The sequence below is a fragment of the Athene noctua genome, chromosome 1, assembly GCF_965140245.1.
Source record: "Athene noctua chromosome 1, bAthNoc1.hap1.1, whole genome shotgun sequence".
In the NCBI taxonomy this organism is placed as follows: domain Eukaryota; kingdom Metazoa; phylum Chordata; class Aves; order Strigiformes; family Strigidae; genus Athene; species Athene noctua.
Window position 1 is genome coordinate 132,000,372 of NC_134037.1, and position 19,821 is coordinate 132,020,192.

The window sequence follows — 19,821 nt, forward strand, 5'->3', positions numbered from 1 at the left end:
AATGGAGGGATGGAGGAGTCCTGTAGGCCTGGAGGAGAAGTGGCAGGGAAAAGGGAATAGCCAGACTCCCAGTCAAGACCATAAAGCTGACGATATCTCAGTGGGTCCAGAAAGTTTCTGGAAGTGTGGACTGAGCCATACCTCAGATCCCAAGGGAAGAGCTGCAGCACGCCATGGAGCCTGCCTGCCTCCTGCCACAGCGACCAATGTAGCGCAGTGCCAGGCATCTCCTTGAACTCAAACCCATCACTCGCTCATCCTTGAATTCAAACCCATCACTCACCCATCCTTTGCTGGCAGCTCAGCTGACATCTTGGAGGCTGGTTTGTGCAAGCACCGTGCTCAGCTGTGTGTGCGAAGTCCTGGGGGAAGGGGCTACGAGCACACAGACGGGCAAGGTAACACAGGTGTCCATGTCCATAAATGTTTATGTACTGATTGATTACTGTGTTAAGTTTTGGGCCCCTCACTACAAAAAGGACGTTGAATGACTTGAGTGTGTCCAGAGAAGGGCAACGGAGCTGGTGCAGGGTCTGGAGCACAGATCTGATGGGGAGCAGCTGAGGGAACTGCGGGGGTTTAGTCTGGAGGAGGCTGAGGGGAGACCCCATGGCCCTCTACAGCTCCCTGAAAGGAGGGTGCAGAGAGGGGGGATGAGTCTCTTGAACCAAGGAACAAGCGATAGGACAAGAAGGAATGGCCTCAAGCTGCACCAGGGCAGGGTCAGACTGGCTCTTAGGAAGTATTTCTTTGCAGAAGGGGTGGTTGGGCGTTGGAATGGGCTGGCCAGGGCAGGGGGGAGTCCCCATCCCTGGAGGGGTTGAAGAGTCGGGTTGACCCAGTGCTGAGGGATCTGGTGGAGTTGGGAACGGTCAGTGTGAGGTTAATGGTGGGACTGGAGGATCTTCAGGGTCTTTTCCAACTGAGATGATTCTGTGATCAACATTGATTGCCCCAGATAATGGGGTGAGGGACCACGTCAGTGCTTTTTGCAATGTTGACCTGGGGATGAAGGCAGGAGCCTGTAGGAAAAAGACCTAAAATGGAGGGCAGGAACCAAGACCCGAGGCCGCTTTGTGAACAACGAAGGAGAAAGCCAGAGGCAAGCCAAGCGTGATATTTGAGAGGCTGGCTGCCTCCGTGCCACCTCCTCTGCCCTCTGGCTTGCCATTGTCTGGTGGCAGCTCTCCGGAGGCGGCCGCTGATGGAGCAGGGCCAGGACTGCCTTTGGAGGGGGACTTCGGGGGTGCAGAGGGCGAGTCGGGCCGTTTATAAGGGGTGCAGCGCTGGGGGAAGCACTAAAGGTTACGCCAAAAATAATAATTTTTTAAAAATTGGGTTGGTGCTGGCGGGAATCGGGGCCCGGTGGGATTTCAGCTTGCGGTGCTGGCCAGGGGCCCGCCCCCGGGGCTGCCAGCGCGGAGGCCGAACCGTGCCCCAACCCTTTGCCCTGGGGAACCCCGAAACCCGCCGGAGCGGAGCGCGGGCCCCCCCCCCTCCCCGGGCCGGGCGAGGAAAGGAAGGATTCCGCCTTGTCCCCTCCTGTTTCTGCCTTGTCCCCTCCTCCGCTCGCTCCGCCCGGGGCTGGCAGGGGGGAGCGGGGCTGGGCTGGGAAGGGAGCGTCTCTCCCGCCCCGCCGCCGCATCCCCGCCGCAGCGGAAGCCGCACCCCCGGCGCCGGGGCCGGCCGGGCGCACCCCCCCCGGCGCATCCCGCCCCCCGTGATTGGCGCCGGCGGCCTCGGCTCCCCCCCAGCTTCCCTGTCCCGCCGCTGCCGCCATGAACCCGCTCTTCGGCCCCAACCTCTTCCTCCTGCCGCAGGAGCAGCAGGGGCTGCCGGGCCCCGAGCTGCCGCCGGCGGCCCCGCGTCCCGCCGAGCCCCTAGGCGGGGGGGAACTGGCCGCCCCGCCGCCCCCCGGCCCCTTCCCTCCGCCGCCCGCCGCCATGGCCCTCCGCAACGACCTGGGCTCCAACATCAGCGTCCTGAAGACGCTGAACCTACGGTTCCGCTGCTTCCTGGCCAAGGTCCACGAGCTGGAGCGGCGCAACCGGCAGCTGGAGAAGCAGCTGCAGCAGGCGCTGGAGGAGGGAGGGGGGGGCCGGGGTCGTGGGCCCCCACGCCGCGACCAGGCGGTGCAGACCGGCTTCGTCGGCCCCATCCGCACCCTGGGGCTGGGGTTGTCGCTGGCGCCGGCCCGGGCGTTGGCTTCCCCCGGTTGCCGCCCCGGTGCCCCCGTCCAGCCAACTCCTTTCCCGGCCGCCTCCCGCTTCATGCCCGGTACGATCTGGTCCTTCTCGCAAGCCCGACGGCTGGGCCCGGGACCAGAGACCACTCTGGTGCAGGGACCGGGGGTCTCCTGGGTCCACCCGGACGGGGTGGGTGTGCAGATCGACACCATCACCCCGGAGATCCGGGCCCTCTACAACGTACTGGCCAAGGTGAAGAGGGAGCGTGACGAGTACAAGCGCAGGTGAGAAGGGGCGGCGGGAGTGGGAGACCTCCCGAGGGATCCCCACCATCGCCAGGGAGGCTGTGGGGATGGGATGGGAGAAGCGGACAGCGGGGGAGAGGCAGCCTTGGCCTGGCTTCCTGGGAGTGCGGGCTCCGGGCAGCATGAGGTAAGGCGCTTGTAAGGCGAACACATGGACCCCTGGAATCGTGCGTCTGCACCTGGGTCTCCTCACTTGCCTCCTGGTGTTTGAACTCTCTCGGGATGCTTGCTGCACCTTTGCCCGTCTTACCAACCCGGTACAAGCGGCTGGAAGTGATTTTCTAAGCAGGGAAGAAATAACGTGACTCCAGGAGCTGGCGTTTAAAAGGGGAGGGAATCTGGAAACACTGGGGAAGGAGGAGCAAGCCGGAAAGTAGGTGAAGAAGGTGAACGTGCAGCAGTGAGCAGGTTTGTGTTGGAAAGGACTGCTGGGAGGAGGAGAGCGCTCTGGCTATGGAGCAAGGTGCCGGGAAGCCCCTCGGTAGGGCGGCTGGCTCCCCTGGGCCCTTTCCCTCCCCAGTGCTCTCCCATCTGGCGCCTCAGCAGCAGCGAGCCGTGCGGGAGCACCCCACTCTTCAGGGGCTTTCCTCCCCACCCAAAATAGCTGCGGCTTGGCATGTGCCTCGGAGAAGGGCGAAGCAGAATGCAAAGCTAATCTCTTGACTGGTTCTTCTTTCCCGTGCGGGGCGGCTGCCGCTCTCGCATCGCGCCAGCAGTGCTTTTGTTTCAAGCCCGTTTTCGAGGCTGGTCCCAGATCCGCACGTAGGATGATATCAGGCAGAGGGCTGGCAGCGCCGGGACGGGCGAGACCATCGCCGGTGACTGACGCCACCCGAGCGTCAGTCAGTCAGTCAAAATTTTTAAATTTTTTTTTCAGAAGAGTCATCACTTTGTGATGCTTTAGAAGCAATTAAAAAGTAACTGATTACATACCCAAGAGAGCGAAACTGTGTGCTCTACGCGGGAGCCATGCTGCTGACCTGTGCTTCACAGTTGAGGGCTCTGGTGCCAAGATCAAGGCTGGGGATCCAAGATGACACCTTATGTTTTCGGCTTTATAAGGCTTTGGCTGAGCAGACTTGCCTGTCGGATGCTCCAAAGGCACCGAGCAAGGCATGTGGAAAGGAAGAGTTGGCACCTCTTCTTTCCCACCTATTGCTGTGTGTACGTAAGGCCTTTTATTATTAAGCAAGGAGCAGGCAGCTCTCCTTGCCTTATGTTTTCAGATCGGAGAGTGGGGAGCTGGAGCCACCTTTTTGGCCTGGAGCCTCCCCTGCTCAAACTGGGTCAGCCAGAGGGGACCAAGTTGGGTTTGTCAGTGCTGCTGAAACTTTGGGAGAAAGGAGAGCTTTTCAGGGTTGTCCTGCTCTGGCAAGTGGGCTTTGGGAAGGCTGCAGGATGGGTGTCAGAGGGAATGGGGACGCTGTGGGCAGGCAGGGGCGCACCACGAGCTGCTGCGGGCCAATGTTGGTGGTGGTATCTATTTTTGGACTGTGTTACCAGGAGCTGGGGGAAAGCAGACCCCACCCCCAGACCCTTTCCAGCACTGGGAACTTTCTGACAGGTGTAGCCAGGTCCCAAACAGGGGAATGGGACAGGAGGATCCCATTTCCACACCCTTCCCCATACTGAGGGCTGACACCCACATCTCCTGGGAGCAGAGACCTCCCTGCCATGGCAGGCTCTGATCTGCCATGGGGACAGCGGGGCTGGTGTCATCCCTTTGCCATGTGCCTGGGGGCAGAGGGAAGAGACCATGTTAATGTGAGATTTCCCGGTTCTCAGAGCTGTGGCTTGGGTGCTTGAGCTTGTGGTGTCTTTGGGGCAGCATTGCCACCGTACACCCCACAATTCGTGGAGCAGTGCCACAGGAGGACCTTCTCTCTGGATATGCAGGCCTGAAATTCAAGTCTGGAATCTAGGAGAGGTGTGGGAGCAATAGGGAGGGGTGAGAAGAGATGCAGCAGCAGGGAAGAGGCTTGCACTTGGGAGGAGCAGACTGAGGCTGGGTGGGATGGAGAGGGGCAAAGGGTGCCTGCGAGTATCATCCAAGCGCTGGGGATCTGAGAGTCTCGTTGGGTTTGTGCCATCTGCTACAACTGCATTCCCAAGCAGTTTTTATCTGGGATGCTCCAAGGACATGCTGGGGGTGTGGGGCGAGTAGTGTTACGGCACAGTGTGTTAGAGTCACAGAATGGTTGGGTTGGAAGGGATCTTTAAGAATCGTCTAGTCCAACCCCCTGCCATGGAGTTTCGCTAGTTCAGGTTGCTCAAAGCCCTGACCTTGAACACTTCCTGTGATGGGGCATCCACAGCTTCTCTGGGCAACCTGCTTCAGTGTCTCACCACCCTCATTGTAAAAAAATTCTTCATTATGGCCAATCTAAACTTACCCTCTCTCAGTTTAAAGCTGTTGTCCCTCATCCTGTCACTACAGGCCTTGATAAAAAGTCTCCCTCCATCTTTCTTATAAGCCTCTTTTATATATTGAATGTCCACAAAAAGATCTTTTGTTGTTGTAATTGCCTTCCAAGGAGGTGTGCCAGGTTGCCAGGCATTCACCATTCAGGTGAAGCTCAACCAAGGCAGGAGAGGGAAACATGCATCTTCAAGCCCCACAGCACCAGCGTGCACTAACTGTGCGGCATAGGGTAAAGCCTTTTGCAGTGAACAAGATTTCTAAAGGTGGGAGAGGTTTTGCTTATTTTGCTAAGTGAACTTCTTGAGGGGACACAGCTGGGCTGTAGGGACAGCACTGCATCTTGTCACATCCCCAACTGTGGGAGGGCTGGCCTGCAGCCAGCTCTGGGACCCTCCTGCCCTCGCTCTCTGCTTTCTCCCGTATTTCAGCCTTTGGGCAGGATGTACATCTCCCCTCGGCGCGCGCCGGTGGCTGTGGGGTTATGTGGGGCAGCCTTGCTTCCAGCTGGCAGTGACCTGGCAGCGGCCACGGTGCTGCAGGTGGGTTATTATTAGGAGTGGTGCATTGCAGGAGGGAGCAGGAAAGAAGGAGCCAGGCAGGAGGTGAGCAGGAGAGAGGCTCAGAATGGGTGGGTGCGCGGATTCGTCGCAGAGTGAATTGCTGTTGCCTCCTGCCTTTAAATCGGTGTTTATCTGATCTGCACTCATCTTCTGTAGCATCGGTGTGAAATGAATTCTTCCAAGGATTTGCAGATATGCTTTTACTCCCCCAGTAAGTCCGGGCTATATAGAGACCCGAAAGGAGGCGGAGACCATAAAAGAGAGGAAGCGCCACACTGAGAAAGATGCTGAAAATTTTTTCTTAACAGTGCAAGGCGTTTTTCTCCCCTGGGAGGGAGGCCTTATTTGAACAGTTCCCATATAAGGGCAATTAGGGCAATTGTACCTTTTAGCTTTCTCCTTCCCTCTCTCTTCATCTGCCTCTTCCCCAAAACGGATGGGAACCCCCTTTGACTCCCCTTTTGTAGCTGCGATATGGAGCCAACACCAACATGAGGACTGTGCAGTTTGTCCTTGTTTGAGTAAGCATTGCCAACTTTAAGAGCTTAGAAATTAGTAAGCCAGGACTCTCCCACATCGTCACATTGTCTGATACCCCGAGATAACAAACGTGAGGGCTTTTCATATGCTTTCTGATCTTCTAGACTTTAGGATTTATTTTTCAAACTTGGTGTGAGTAAGCAAGAGGATTTTTCACATCCTCATGCAGGGTCACAGTGTGCCTGTGTTGATGCTTGCAAGCATTAAATAGAAACTGGAGATCGCAGCATCAGGTAGGGCCCAGCTCTGGTTGCTTTCCCAGAGAAATCCCCTGTCCTCAGAGAAAACTGTCTTTCCCAGAAGAGCCAGGAGCTGGGTAAGAATGCAGCAGCCCTGCCCTGTGCCGCACCGCAGCATGCCAACCTGTCTGCTGTGGGATAGCCATTTAGCAAAGAGCAGTGCAGCCTGGTGGCCTCCCAACAGACCGTGGACTGGGCCAACACTCAGCGTGGCCAAAGATGATGATCTCACACAGTAAAATAGAATATAATAATTGCTAGGTGATGTGTCTTTGTAAAGCAAGGCTGGGCACCTTGCAGTGCAGCCTTTTGCAAAGCTACAGAGCCTAATGCAGTACCCACTGGCCAGTGTGGCGTAAACTGGGACCATTTGTCCTGCTTCCTTGTAGGATGAAAGTGTTCTTTAATCCAACCTTTTATGCAGCCTGCTCAGATAGCGTGGCCTGGCGCAGGGCAGCCCTCTGCACCGCTACAGGAAGAAGATCAGCCCTTCATGTTAACACCTTGTCATGGCCACTCGCGCTGTAATGGGATTTGGTACTGGGTTGGATTTTGTGCTTCTGGACAGCCTGAACTGCAATGCTGCAAACACACAAACGCTGTCACAAATATGATGTGGGTGGGGGCAGCTCTGCAATATCCGCGTTTTGCTGATTAAGGATACCAGTTAAACTCGGACACCAGCATGTTTTACTGGGGATAACTAAAAAATGTAACAGAGTAATACAGAAAACATGCAGTAAGAAAAGACAGAATAATGCACTTAAACAAATAGGGAAATACGGGGTAGCGCATCAAATCATTACCACATGAGAGAGAGAATAGTGATTAAGAAAGACACATCACCACTTGCACCCATTACCATCATCCGGATCTGCAGATGCTGGGCAGCCCTGGTTGCAGCAGGGATTTGGAGTATCTTTCCCAGCAAGTGGGAAGTCCTACGTGGTGTGTCCATCTGTAGGTGAGGCATCCAAAGTTGCTGCAAGCGAGTCCAGCCTTATATACCAAAAATCAGCAAGCCAGAATAACTTGCACCTTTGTTTTGAGCAGAAAATTTCTGGTTTCATCCTCCTGTTGGTTTCCACCCAAAGCCTGGCCAGGGCTTGGGGTGGGGGAAACCAAGGGAGTTTCTTACAAGGCCAGATACTAGGGTTCTCATCCTTGAACAAGGCTGAGCAAGGAGAGTTGGATACATTCTCTCAGCATTTCATCCTTACTACTGATAATATTCGGTTTAAGCTGCATCTTTCACTAGTGAGAGCATACATAGTTCGTTAATGATTGCATGCTAAGTTAGCAGCTTTGGCTCGGGGTCTGTTGTTCAGCCTTCAATACTTCAACGCTTTAGCACTTTTTACATCAGCATAGGTGGTTTGTTATAACCTAGCACAATACCCACTAGCACAATGGTTATCAGTTACAAAATATACAGGATTCCTCTATAGGTCAACTCTGGCTGGAGCCTGTTGTCCAATCTTTGCACTTCAGCAAGCCTGTCTGAGGGTTGGAGCTGAACCTAATGCGACCCAAGGGGCTCGGGGGTGAATGGAGAGGCCAAGAGGGTGGGTGGAGAGGCTGGTGGGCTGCATCTGGCCATGGCTCATTCCCAGCATGGCAGGACGTGCAGTGCAGCTGCTGCACAGAGCCTTCGGTCGGTGTCCCCAGCTCCCCCCGTGGTGGAGCAGGCAGCTTTGGCCGGCCCACAGTCAGGACCACAGAGAGTGTGGTGGGGCAGGGTTCATGGCCAGGAAGGGGGGGGAGCTGACTGGCCTTTGGCAGCTGCCGTCGTCTGGAAACAAGCAGTGATGCATTCCTGGGCACGTTCTCCTTCCCGCCCTGGTGCCGTCATCACCCCCTCTCAGATAGCTTTGGGGTGAGCAGCTGCCGCTCCCTCCTGTCTCCGCAGGCAGGATCTGAATGGTGCGTTTGTCTCCCTAGATGGGAAGAGGAGTACACGGTGCGTGTCCAGCTTCAGGACCGGGTGACTGAGCTTCAGGAGGTGAGCATCGCTGTCTTCCCCGCTTTTCTTTGCACCCCAGCTGCCCTGTGCTGACGCTGATTTGCACATCTCCTTCCACCCGGGGCAGGAAGCCCAGGAGGCTGAAGCCTGCCAGGAGGAGCTGGCCATGAAGGTGGAACAGCTCAAGGCAGAGCTTGTTGTCTTCAAGGGACTGATGAGCAATGTGAGTCCCTAACCTCTCTCCGACCCGGCAGCGGTGTCCTACCCAAGGGGTGGGTCTGCGTAGAAAAGCAGTTCCTTGGTGGGGCATGTGCTCGGTCCGGGGTGCAGTGAGCAAAGAAGGGGTATGAATGCAGTCCTGCAGCACAAGGGGGAATGTGGGGACCCTGACTGCTGTTTGCCTTGCCTAATCTTCCTCCTTTTGTTCCCCCTCCTGTGGCACCGTGGGTTCAGAACATCACAGAGCTGGACACCAAGATCCAGGAGAAGGCCATGAAGGTGGACATGGACATCTGCCGGCGCATCGACATCACTGCCAAGCTGTGCGACGTGGCGCAGCAGCGGAACTGTGAGGACATGATCAAGATGTTTCAGGTGAGAAGTGCCTGCTGCTGCTCCCGGCTCAGCTGCCGGCTCTGGGGAGGAGAGTTTTCGAAGGAGGTAGAAAAGACAACACCAGCCCCCTGCTAGGGGAGACACTTGGTCACCCTTACCCTCGCTCCGTGCAGTCCCTTGCTCTCCGTCTCTCTCGGGAGGACCAAGCAAAAGGGCACAGAGAGGAGGTTGAAAGCTCCAGATGTTGCTTTGAGCATCGAGAGGCCCCTCAACCTCTTGCTGACCTGTTGTGTTGGGCCCGGGGACCCCACAGTGGTAGGGGAGCAGCTGCAGGAGGGAGACGAGTTGCTTGAGTGTCTGTCTCTAACCCCATCTCTCTCCTTCCCCTTCCCTTCTCCGTCATCTTCTCTCTGTCTCTCCTCTCTGTCTCTGTCTCTCTTCTCTCTCTGAATGTTGCTGCCTTTCTGTCTTGCTCTCTTTGTCCTTACAGAAGCAACTGGTTAGTTCCATTCAGTTGGGAAAGTGTACAAATTTTAAACTTTCTATAAATAAGGTTGGACTGTAAATATTGACATATTTCACCTTTTTCAGACTCTGTCTCTTTTTTCCTGTTTCTGTCACTGTGTTTCCCTGTCTCTGGACTGGGGTGGTGGGCAATTTGAGTTTTTCTGCAGTAAAAACCATGTTGTTTTTTCTCATCGGATTCATAGATTCCATCTTTAGTTGCTTAGTTTTAATTTTAGAAAATGCCAAAGCCATGTTTTATCCATTGCACCATCTTTAACCTGATCATAATGAGCCCATCTCTCTCTTTCTCTCTCGCTTTTCTTCCTTCCTTCCTTTCTTTCTTTCTTTCTCTCTTTCTCTCTTTCCCTGCCTTTCTGTCCCTCCACCATTCCTTTCCCCTTCATCTCCTCCCAACTACCTGCCCCTGACCTCGGACCCGGCCTCGTTTCTGTAGTCTCTGCACTTGTCTCCCGTTAAGGTCCCAGCCTCGGTGGGGCGGAAGCGGGAGCGCAAGCAGGTCAGCGATGAAGACACCTCACTCTCAGAGAGCGATGCCTCCCGAAAACCTGAAGAGGAAGAGGAGGACGAGACCACGGCCATGAGTATCAATGAGGAAATGCAGAGGATGCTGAACCAGCTGTGAGTGCGGTTGCTCCGCACCTCTGCTGCCAGCGTTGAGTGAGGCTCTGGCTCCCGGCTCCCCACCAGCGCCTGGGATGGGGAGGACAGGGGTGGGCTGTGGATCCCCTTCTCTGGGGAGGGCGAGGTGGGAGGTGCTGCTGTGGCGTATGTTCATCCTGTGCTCTGCGGCACGGTGGGACTGACCCCCTGGGAGACCTGAGCCCATCCATGCTGTGGGCGGGAACGGCTCCTCTCCTCTTGCCCCTATTTCTGCCTTTGGGGGTTCCTGCCTGAATTTGCCATAAAGCCAGCTCCTTCCCCATCAACTGTTGGGTTTGGGCGCACTTGAGCTCACCTTGGCTAAACCTCCAAGAGCTGCAGCCCTGCCTGTGAGCAGGGGCAAGGCTTTTGGCACCAATGCAGCCCCCTACCTGGCCCTGCCTTGCTGGGGTTTTTCCCTGCTGGGTGCTGATGGGCTGTTCCCTTGCCCCCAGGAGGGAATATGACTTTGAGGATGACTGTGACAGCCTCACGTGGGAGGAGACGGAAGAAACGCTGCTCCTCTGGGAGGACTTCTCTGGATACGCCATTGCAGCCGCAGAGGTGCAGGGGGAGGTAACAGTGGTGTCAGATCCCCTCGAGGATCCAGCCCTGGGTTGGGACACTCGGTCCTGGGAAGATGCTCCCTCAAAGACCAGACTTCAGGCCCTCCATCCTTTGCAGGCCCGTACAGATGCTTCCCCTCTACACCCCATAATTTCTACATGAATACGTTACCACATCCTTGTGAAGGTCTCCTTGTTAGACAGACCAGGGACCTGAAAGATGTGCTGAGGGCATGGTCCACATGTGTGGGGAGAGCCACAGCCCTCTCGGAAGGGGTTTCCTCTGGCAGGGCTGGTCCCTGGTGGTCCCTTGCTCAGGGTCTCCAGCCCACTGTGCAGCAGCACTGCCCAAACAGAGGCCTCAATGTCTGGCCAAAGCCCTTGCCATCCTGCTTCTTCAGCCTTCGGAAGTCCCCTGGTGATATGTCACGCTTGGGGATGGTCTGTGCTCTCCAAAGCTGCACTTTGTTAGGCTTGCTTTGAGCTGACAGGCTGTGGTGAGTCCTGGGTCTCTACCCCGTGTTGGCAGGACTGACTCAATGCCTTATTTATACTACACCACTTATTTTTCTTCCTCTTTTCCTGCCAGTTCTTTCTCTGATTTCTCTCTTGCCTTTGGTTCCTTGTGTTGGACACCTGCCTGCCTCTAAACATGCTGTCTGCTCTCCCCAACAGCAGGATGACAGCCTGGAGAAGGTGATCAAGGACACGGAGTCACTGTTCAAGAGCCGTGAGAAGGAGTACCAGGAAACCATTGACCAAATAGAGGTAGGAGGAGGAGGTGGAGAGAGCGTGGCACAGAACAGGGTGAAATGGGGGGGGGGAGTGGGACCCGGGGGAGGGAGACACCATGCTGGAGCAGGTAGTTGGTTGTGGGAGGTGTCAGCCTTGGGTCTGGCCGTGCCTCCTGCCCTGCAGTGCACCCTGGGCTCATCTCTGCGCCATTTCCCTTGTGCAGCTGGAGCTGGCCACGGCCAAGAATGACATGAACCGGCACCTGCACGAGTACATGGAGATGTGCAGCATGAAGCGAGGCTTGGACGTGCAGATGGAGACTTGCCGGCGGCTCATCACCCAGTCTGGGGACAGGTGAGCTTCAGCGGGAGGACTGGGATACAGCCAGGGTGGTGGTGAGCAGGAGTTGAAGCACAGGGTAGCACTCCTGCCCTGCCCTGGTGTGACACGGAGAGGGGGCAGTTCCCAAAGTGACCAGCCTCCACACAGGTCATGGTGCTGCCTCTGCAGAAGATGGGCTGTGCACAGGAGTCAGTTTTGACAGGTGAAGCCATCCCCCCTGCAATGGAGAGAGGAGCTGCCATTGTGCAGGGACACTGTGTAGCTCCTCATGGATGTGTGGAACCAGGGTGGCTCCAGGCTGGGGACCTCCGTGGTGGGCTTTCACTGGCCTCTAGCCTCACATGCCTTGGCAAGGTCCTGCTCTGGGCAGGCATCTCCCCCAGCCCTGCTTCATGCTCTGGATTGGTGTCCTCTGGGACACCCTCCCAGCACCCAAGGATTTCCACAGACCCACATGTGCCCCAGGGGAGCACTTCAGCTTCTCTCCTGGTGTGGGCTGGTGCTCCCTGCCCACACTGAACTGGGTCCTTTCCCTCCCCCTGGGTGGTGCTGTGACCGCTGCCCTTTACTCTTCTCCGCAGAAAGTCTCCTGCCTTCACCCCAGCCTCCAACAGCGAGTCGGCCCCGAACGAGGAGAGTGAGGAGTCCGACCGCGACCCCCCGAGCGACGCTTCCATCAGATAATGAGGGGAGGCCCTGCTCCTTCGGACCCCCTTCCTGGCACGGGGGGTGCCCGAGCCACGCCTGAGAGAGACTGTCAGGGACGTGGAGCCACTGGTAAACGTCTATCACCCAGGCTCACTCCTGTTTTGGGGTGCTTGGCAGATCCCGCACCCCCCCCCCGCCACCGGATATCTTGCAAATGGGAATAGCTAGATAGACCTGAGTGCCCTCACCTGGGCCACTCAGCCTCCAGCCCTTTCTCTATTCCCTTCCCCTGCTTTGGTTAAACCACAGTTTGGGCAGGAAGGCTCCAAATCTGCCACGGCGGCGTTCTCCAAGGCCTCCCCGAGACCCACCTCATCCATCTTTCGTCCTGGTACGCTTGACCTGCCCCCCACCCTCCCTGCACCGCACAGAGCCAAACGAGAGCGGTACCTCCCTGCAAACTGGACCTGACACTGGTGCCAACTGGACCGAGCCTGGAGGCTCTCTCTGTCCTTGCTGCTGGCCACATGCCCGGCAAGTCCCCGTTCCACGCTGGGCACCCCAAGCCTCCCCGCCTCCTCTGGGACGGGGGCCAAGTCCTGCTCACCGTGCACTTTGCTTTTGCCAGACGTCGGCAGTGCGCTCGTGTCTGTGTTACGGGGGCAAGGGATCATTAAATAGGGCAGTTTCCTTTTCTACATCTTTGCCGGGTGTGGGCTCTCCCTGGGCTGCCACGGGTGCTGGTGGTGGGGGGTGTCCTCCACCAGACCCCATCGATAGGGCTTCCCATGGGATGCTCCCGTCCCTTGGGCGTGCCAGAGGGGACCGGCGTCTCTTTGTAGCATTTGCCTGGGTGGCCATTGTACGTGCTCGTCTGGTGATGGGAGGGTGGCCGGAGGCGGTGAGCAGCCCGCTGAGAGGCAGCATTTTGCGGGGCCATCTGCTGAGCAGTGGACCCAGGCTGCCCAGCCAAGGCAGGTGAAGCTTCAAAGAAAAAAATGCTCACAAAAGATCCTGAAGGAAATAGAAAATAGATGTCAGCAGTTTCTGGATCACCTCTTAAGATGAAGTAAAGTAGATAAAATAGGGGCTGAGGGGTGCCACAGTCTATCTCTGTGGGTTGGCTTGGGTAGCTCAGGCTTCCTTGTGCTTGAGCTGCAAGCTCTGGCGTGCCTGCAGCACACAGAGTCGGGGTTTGGGCAGGGTGAGGTCCTCTGCCTGTGCCTGCAAGACGTGTTAAGGCACGCGTCGGCGATTCAGTGTGGGCTATGCTGGCTGCCTAGAGCCAGCAGGGAGGCGAGGCCCTGCAAATGGCAGGAGAAGCTGGTGGCTGAGGAAACCTCCAGGCCAGGATAACTGCCACTGGGAAATGACAGTCCCTCAGCCCATGGTCTGCTGTGGCTGGGCTCTGGCTGGCAAACGCCGTCTCCAGCTCTCAGGGGCAAGCAGGGAGAGTCTTTTGTGGGAGCCGCAGGGTGCTGGGTAGCAGCAGAGGTGTGCTCCCCCAATCTCAGCTGCATGTGGCTCTGCGGGCGGTGGGAGGTGTGTGCCTCGGTGCCTGCCCTGAGACAGGGCGTGGAGGTGAGGCCCATGGCAAAGACCTTGCCCAACCGTTTCCATTTCTTTCCCTCTTCCCTTTTTAATTTTTTTTTTCCTAAAAGAGCTAAAGCCAAAGGAAATATTTTAATCTGGGCTTTTTCTTTTGAGTGGTGATGCCTCACATGCAGATCAGGGATCACTTTCTATCATGCCTGGAGGCTCTTCTGGTTCATGCAAATCCCCTTTCCCATACATGTGTCTGCAGTGTTTTCTGCTCTTTCTCTGGTGTGGAGATCTCCATGAGTGGCTAGCTAAGTCTGGCTTCCCTGGTGCATAATCCATGACGTGTGTACCTTGGCCTCTCAGTACTGCTTAAGAAACCCACAGGACTGCAGAACATGTACCCTGAGAGATTTCAAGCATGAAGCACAGAAGGACCGGCATCACTGCCTCGGGCAGTTGTTGCCCAGAGGAGCAGCTGATGCTGCCAGACACCCGTGTACCAGGTCACATGGGGACCCCAGTCCCACACTGCTCGTCAGAACTTCATTTGCAGTGAAACTGAGATCTCCCCCACCCGTGTGTGCAAGATGCTGATCTCTGGTGAATTGTGTTGCCAGCAATAGGCTCCATTCCCCAGCCAGTGTGACAGCCCCCAAGATCTCACTGGCAGGACATGATCCTTTGCCTCAGCGATGTCTCTGCATGAGAAGCACAGCCCAAGGCCTCCACTGTTAGCCAGATCATCTTCCCTGCATCTACCTGTCCATCAGTGCTGGATATGAGGAGATGTGGACCTTCCATCTATTTAACTCCTCTCTGTGGGCTCCTCTCCATTCTTTGGGGAGTATCTAGCCTGCTTTTTTCTACCGTGAGCCCTGGTGGGAACTGTAGCATCTGTGAACTGCTCAGTGCTGTGTTTCTTCTCATGTCCCTAACCTCATCTCTTTTCCAGGACACCTCTCAGCAGTACCTGCTCAGGAAGCAATATCAGAAGAAACTGTCTAGCAAAGACCCAGGTTTTTGAACACCTGCTGGTCCACATTCATCTCAGAGGAAATAATCGTATCTTTTTTACCCTTAGACCCCAGCCCATTCCAAAATCTTTGGCCTAAACTCCCTGAAAGACTTAGTTCCAGGGGCAGCTTGGCTGCTGGTGGAGTGTGCCTTTTCCTATTCTTGACCAAGATGATTAATTGGTGAAATGAACTTTGGAGGAGCAGGTCAGTTAGTCATTCCAGCTGACTGTGCTCACCTGTGAGCATGTTGCAGCTGAGTCTAGTATGGTTCTTAGTGCACCAGGGCAGGCCTTGGCATGCAGCGGACAAAGTCCTACCTCACTTGGTGTCCGTGCATTCATGTGAATGTTTGTTGCCCCAGTACAGTCCAAGCACTGATGTGTCTTACTGAGTGGGGTTCCATGGCAAGATGCATCCGGGCAGTTCCTCTGTCACCATCTGTCTTGAGATTGTGGCTGCTGTCTGGTTGACCTCCATGAACCATCCTTTCAAGATCATGTCTCTCTGGACTGGCAGTGAGATCCTCCCTTTGAATATTTAGGCATGTTGGCTCAGCTTCCCCAACTTGCAGAAGTCTCTGTTGGTGGGGACTTACTTGGGCAGTCTGGAAACATGCTAGTGATTGCTCTGTCTTCTCCCTCCCCAACATTTGAAATGCTGTGTCTAGGTGAGGACAGGCACAACTTTTATATCAGCAGTGGCACAAAACCCCTACCTTGAGGCAAGAGTTGTCCCTGGGCTGGGACAGACCCACTTGTGAGGTGCTGAGGGACACGATCAGCCTTTGAGCTGGGGTAAGAGATGTAGTTCTCTGCTGTGACTGCTGTGCTCTGTGCTCCCTGTGCTAAGATCAGCCTCTTGGCAAGGGACTTCAGTGGTGTTTCTGATCCTGTGGCATGCAGAGTGGCCTCCCCCCTGCCCCTTTCCTAGTGAAGTTCCCTGGGACTCATCTGAAAGGTTGAGCTCTCATACTTGGAGACCCTGCCTGGCTCTGATAGTAGCTCTGAGACCAGGCCCACTGAGTTTCTTGAGGAAGACTACCAGATTTTCCCATAGAGAGGGCGGGAAGCATTGCCCTCCTTGCACCTCACTGCATCGATGTGGGATGTTCTTACTGGGTCTAGAGAGGGTTGAGTCAACCTAACCACTAAGTAGACCAGGTCTTTTTCCCTGTGTTAAGTAAGCCCACTCTCTCCCTTCACCTATTCTTGAATGCCATCTATTTTAGATCGTGTCTCAGAACTGAAAGAGTCTGACTTGTCTGTCCAGTTAAGGTTCTGTAGTTTCCACCCAGCACCCTTCTCCTGTAGGCACTTTGTCACATGTCCCACACAGCTCAGCTTTGTGTGAGTTAGCTTTTCCTTATTTCAGGATTCCTTAGGGGGATCTAAATATGATGCTGACAGCCTTTGCTGCAGCAACTTTTGCTTCCTTGGTAACCTGTTTATTCTTCTGTTTGTCTTGTTTCTTAGCCAAGAGGTAAGAGAGGTCAAAGCTGCATAGAAAGTTATTCTTGTTTCTGGATTTGAGCTTGGCTTTCCTAAGCCTTGTACCTCTGCTGGAAAAGCTTTGTTTGTTCTCAAGAAGGCCATATTCTTTATATGTTTATGGTTGTTGCTATCACAGGTACCTGTAGCACAGAGTGTTCCTGAACTTCCACATGATGATCAAGTATGTCAAATACTCTGGTTACAGGTAAGAAACCTCCTTTTGAGAGGAGAGGTCAGAATTAATGCAGAACACAGTAGAGTGCTGTCTCCTTGGAGGTGCACCTGGATGGACATGGACAGGCTCCTGAAGACATCTGGCAAGCCCCTATGCACAGCGATTGATGCTGAGAGCAGCAGTGAGACAGCATGGAGAACTGGATGGGCTGCAGACAGCTTTAGGGAAGCCCGGTCACCACTGGGTATCTTTCACCGGATGTATGAGACTGTGAGAGGTGGCTTAGATGTGAATTTTCTAAATGCTTGGGACACTTTTTGTTGGGACGGGAATAAGGAGAGGATGCTGTAAGTCTGCTGCTAGAGGGGGGGGTATATACTTCATAGCTTGGAGAGCAGCTATAAGAGCTGGGATATACTATATATACTAGGATATACATACTACCACTTAGCAGTATTGAAAAGGAGCTCAAGCGGCCACAAAAATACATCATGACTAAGCTGAATCAACACCACAACAGATAAGAAGAGGCAGCATTTTCAGCTTTGACAGCACACTGCATCTGGACCAGGTGCAAGAGGAGATAGAAATTCTCAGGGTAGGAAGAGATGTGGTTTAATTTTCATGGTGACATCACAGAACTGCTAGCTCACCCATCTAACCCACTGGGTAAGAGTGGAATAGGCAAGAGCAGTTGTGAGTTGGAGTTGGAAGATGTGCTAGAAATCACATCTGCTCTAGAGCTAACACCCAAACAACGTGCTCTGACACAGTTTCATTATGACATTGAAGAGTCTTTTATATACTCCTGAATCCCCAAACAAAACATGGTGATTTATTTTGTTAAGTACCTCTCTGCTTTGTGTGAGAAGGAAAATTATGTTGTCATGCAAGACTTTGGCTGGGGATACTGAAGAATATGCTGTGCTATGGAGAGTTTCTCATCAACTTACAAATGATGGCATGTCCAAGTAAGGCAATAATTTTAGATGTCCTTGTGACAGCTGAAGATGGGGTTAGGATTCATGGTTGCCTAAAGACAGGGCATCAGCTGAGAAACAAATCCAGACATCACCCAGAACAAAAATACTGTAATGGAGAACTGCATGGGGTTCTGCAGCTTTTTCTTACAGTGAAATTGTTTAGGGAAGTATTTAAAAAGTACGATTAAGTGGAAGATCTTTGGAAGGAAGAGTTTTTCCAGTTATCAAAAAACCTGTGATTTATTGTGCCTGAGAAGATAGCTTTCAGTAAACTACTTCCTTGAATAAGTGACCATATGACAATGGTACTTAGAATAATGAATAAAAATAATAATAAAGCCTGACCTTAATTAATAAAAAATAAACCTTGTAACAACTGCAGCAGCTATGGGTGGGGGGAAAAGGAAGGGAGGATCAACAAACTAAGCTGTATAAAAAAAGGTCTTCTGCTACTCATATCACATCAAGAAATAAATAACAATAGCTGGATGTCTAAGGACACTAACAAGTTGTTCTAGTTATATTTAAAGAAAAAATCAATCCTAGCAGTAATAGAAACCCTTTTTCCTGGCTGAAATTGGAAAGAAAAAAAAAAAAAAAGAGATGTACTCACCAGATATGTGTGTTCTGTATTTGGAAAGAGCAGAATGTGGTCAGAGGGGAATGATGAAGGACTTTCCAGGCCATTAGCAATTAAGGAGGATCCTTGACAGGATCTTCTGAGAATAAACACTTCTGCATTTCCAGGCACAGATGCCCTAGAGAATGCTAATGTAGAGGTGCATGGGGTGCTGTAGCAGTGAACAAGCCACTGCGCAAAGCCTGAGGCTCCTTGGGGAAATGGAGTAGGGGATGCTGGAAAAAAAAAAAAAAGGCACAGCACTGTTGCTGCGTTCCTGCAAATGGTGTTTTGCAAAGCATGCTAACCTCAGCCATGACGAAAGAGCGTTGGCTGCTGAAATCCATGATTTGCTGATGTCAATTTTTAAGTGCATGGGGGACGACATTTAAAAAAACCTGTGTGGACGGGTGAACAAATGACGTCAGTGATTAGTCTGACAGGCCATGTATGAAAACCAATGAGAAACCAGTAGAGAAGGGAGGAGGGTAGAAATCACGGAGGAATGGAAAAAACCTGCACAGATCTATGGAGACACAAGGAATTGACAGACAAAGCTGACACCATTTTTGATATGTAGAAGTGATATAGACTCTCAAAAGGAGTAAATATCTTAGTCAAAAATGCAAAGAGGCATTAAAACATTTTTAAATAGAGTCAAAACATAGGTTCTGTTGCCATATGTACATAGCCAATATTTAAGCATAGACACATCTAAAAGCAAAGAAATACGAGTGACTAACCATCCCCAGGACAACAGGAGTGCTGGAAAGAGGGCAGGGCTCACAAGCAATCTCACGTGAGTTCTCAGACAGATGCTGACGCTGATGGCATCTTTAAATATCTTTTATCCCCGTGTGACGTTGGTGTGCTTTGACCTGCTTTGCACTGTAAGTCGGAGTAGATGGAGCAAAGACCCCTAACCATGATTTCAGGCTGGACGAAAATGTTTTGAGAGTGAAAAGTTTAGTTATTTTGCTCCTTAAAAAAAACCCCCCAAACACGTGAGCATTTTTGCCCAGTGCCTGAAGTCACTTCTTGATGATGGTCTAGATGGCAGTTTAGTCAGTCTGAGAAAGGCATACTAAGAGTCTGAGGAGATGGGGAAGCTGGAGGCCATGTGCATTCAGTGACATTTCAGTGTCTGCTTGGGGTCCAGCACCCAGCTTGTAACTGGAAAGATGGACATTACAGAGATCACAAACCACTTAGTTTTTTTCTGTCCCAGAACTCAGAGCAAGGCCAACAAAGGTTGCTGGCTTGTTTGGTGGAGTTGGGTCACGTTACCGGAAGTTTTTTAGACCTGCAGTGTCAGAGTTGTCCCCTCTACTACATGAATTATTTCTTATTTAGCAACCTTGAATTTCACCCACCGTTTCAATAACCCAGTTACTTGGTCATAAGTTCCTTCTGCACCTTTCCATAGTGTTGAGTGTCCTACATCATATTGCATAATCAGCAAACCTTGGTGCCCTATGTTCTGAAGGTGTTGAATAGAAATGACCCTGAGGCAGATGTCCTCAGACCCTGGTCCCTCCCACCTTCTCTCTCAGTCACCACCACCCTTGCCACTAGTTCTCAGTCTGGAAAGGGTGGTTTTTCCCTAACCTGGGGCAGTTCAGGTTCTTTGAAAGGTTTTGCTGGTCTGCTTTTTCCTAAAGCCATTTGCGTTTCATTACGTGGGGAGGCTGAGGCAGTGGTGAATTACTTATGGCACAATTACCTGTTCACCCATTTCATGCTGGAGACCATCTGAGTCCAGCACCTG

General features: G+C 53.3%; 1 protein-coding gene across 11 annotated transcripts; it reads left to right on the top strand.

Annotated features, from left to right (window-relative positions):
- The first annotated feature begins 1,607 nt into the window (after positions 1-1,607).
- IFFO1 (intermediate filament family orphan 1) lies at positions 1,608-17,987 on the top strand. 11 transcript variants are annotated; one of them, XR_012632851.1, is made up of 11 exons: positions 1,608-2,470; positions 8,194-8,254; positions 8,343-8,438; positions 8,669-8,809; positions 9,261-9,323; positions 9,732-9,916; positions 10,393-10,513; positions 11,179-11,271; positions 11,462-11,592; positions 12,162-12,357; positions 16,482-17,987. XR_012632851.1 is itself a non-coding variant. In XM_074896396.1 (10 exons), exons 1-10 carry the CDS (start codon positions 1,779-1,781, stop codon positions 12,262-12,264), a joined length of 1,686 nt encoding a protein of 561 aa, XP_074752497.1. In that variant the 5' UTR covers positions 1,608-1,778; the 3' UTR covers positions 12,265-16,475. The 11 variants fall into 11 exon arrangements, 10 of the variants coding, with proteins under 10 accessions (XP_074752497.1, XP_074752511.1, XP_074752522.1 ...); XM_074896396.1 differs by lacking the exon at positions 16,482-17,987 and having other exon boundaries at positions 12,162-16,475; XM_074896410.1 differs by lacking the exon at positions 16,482-17,987 and having other exon boundaries at positions 11,182-11,271; positions 12,162-16,475.
- Positions 17,988-19,821: the final 1,834 nt, after the last annotated feature.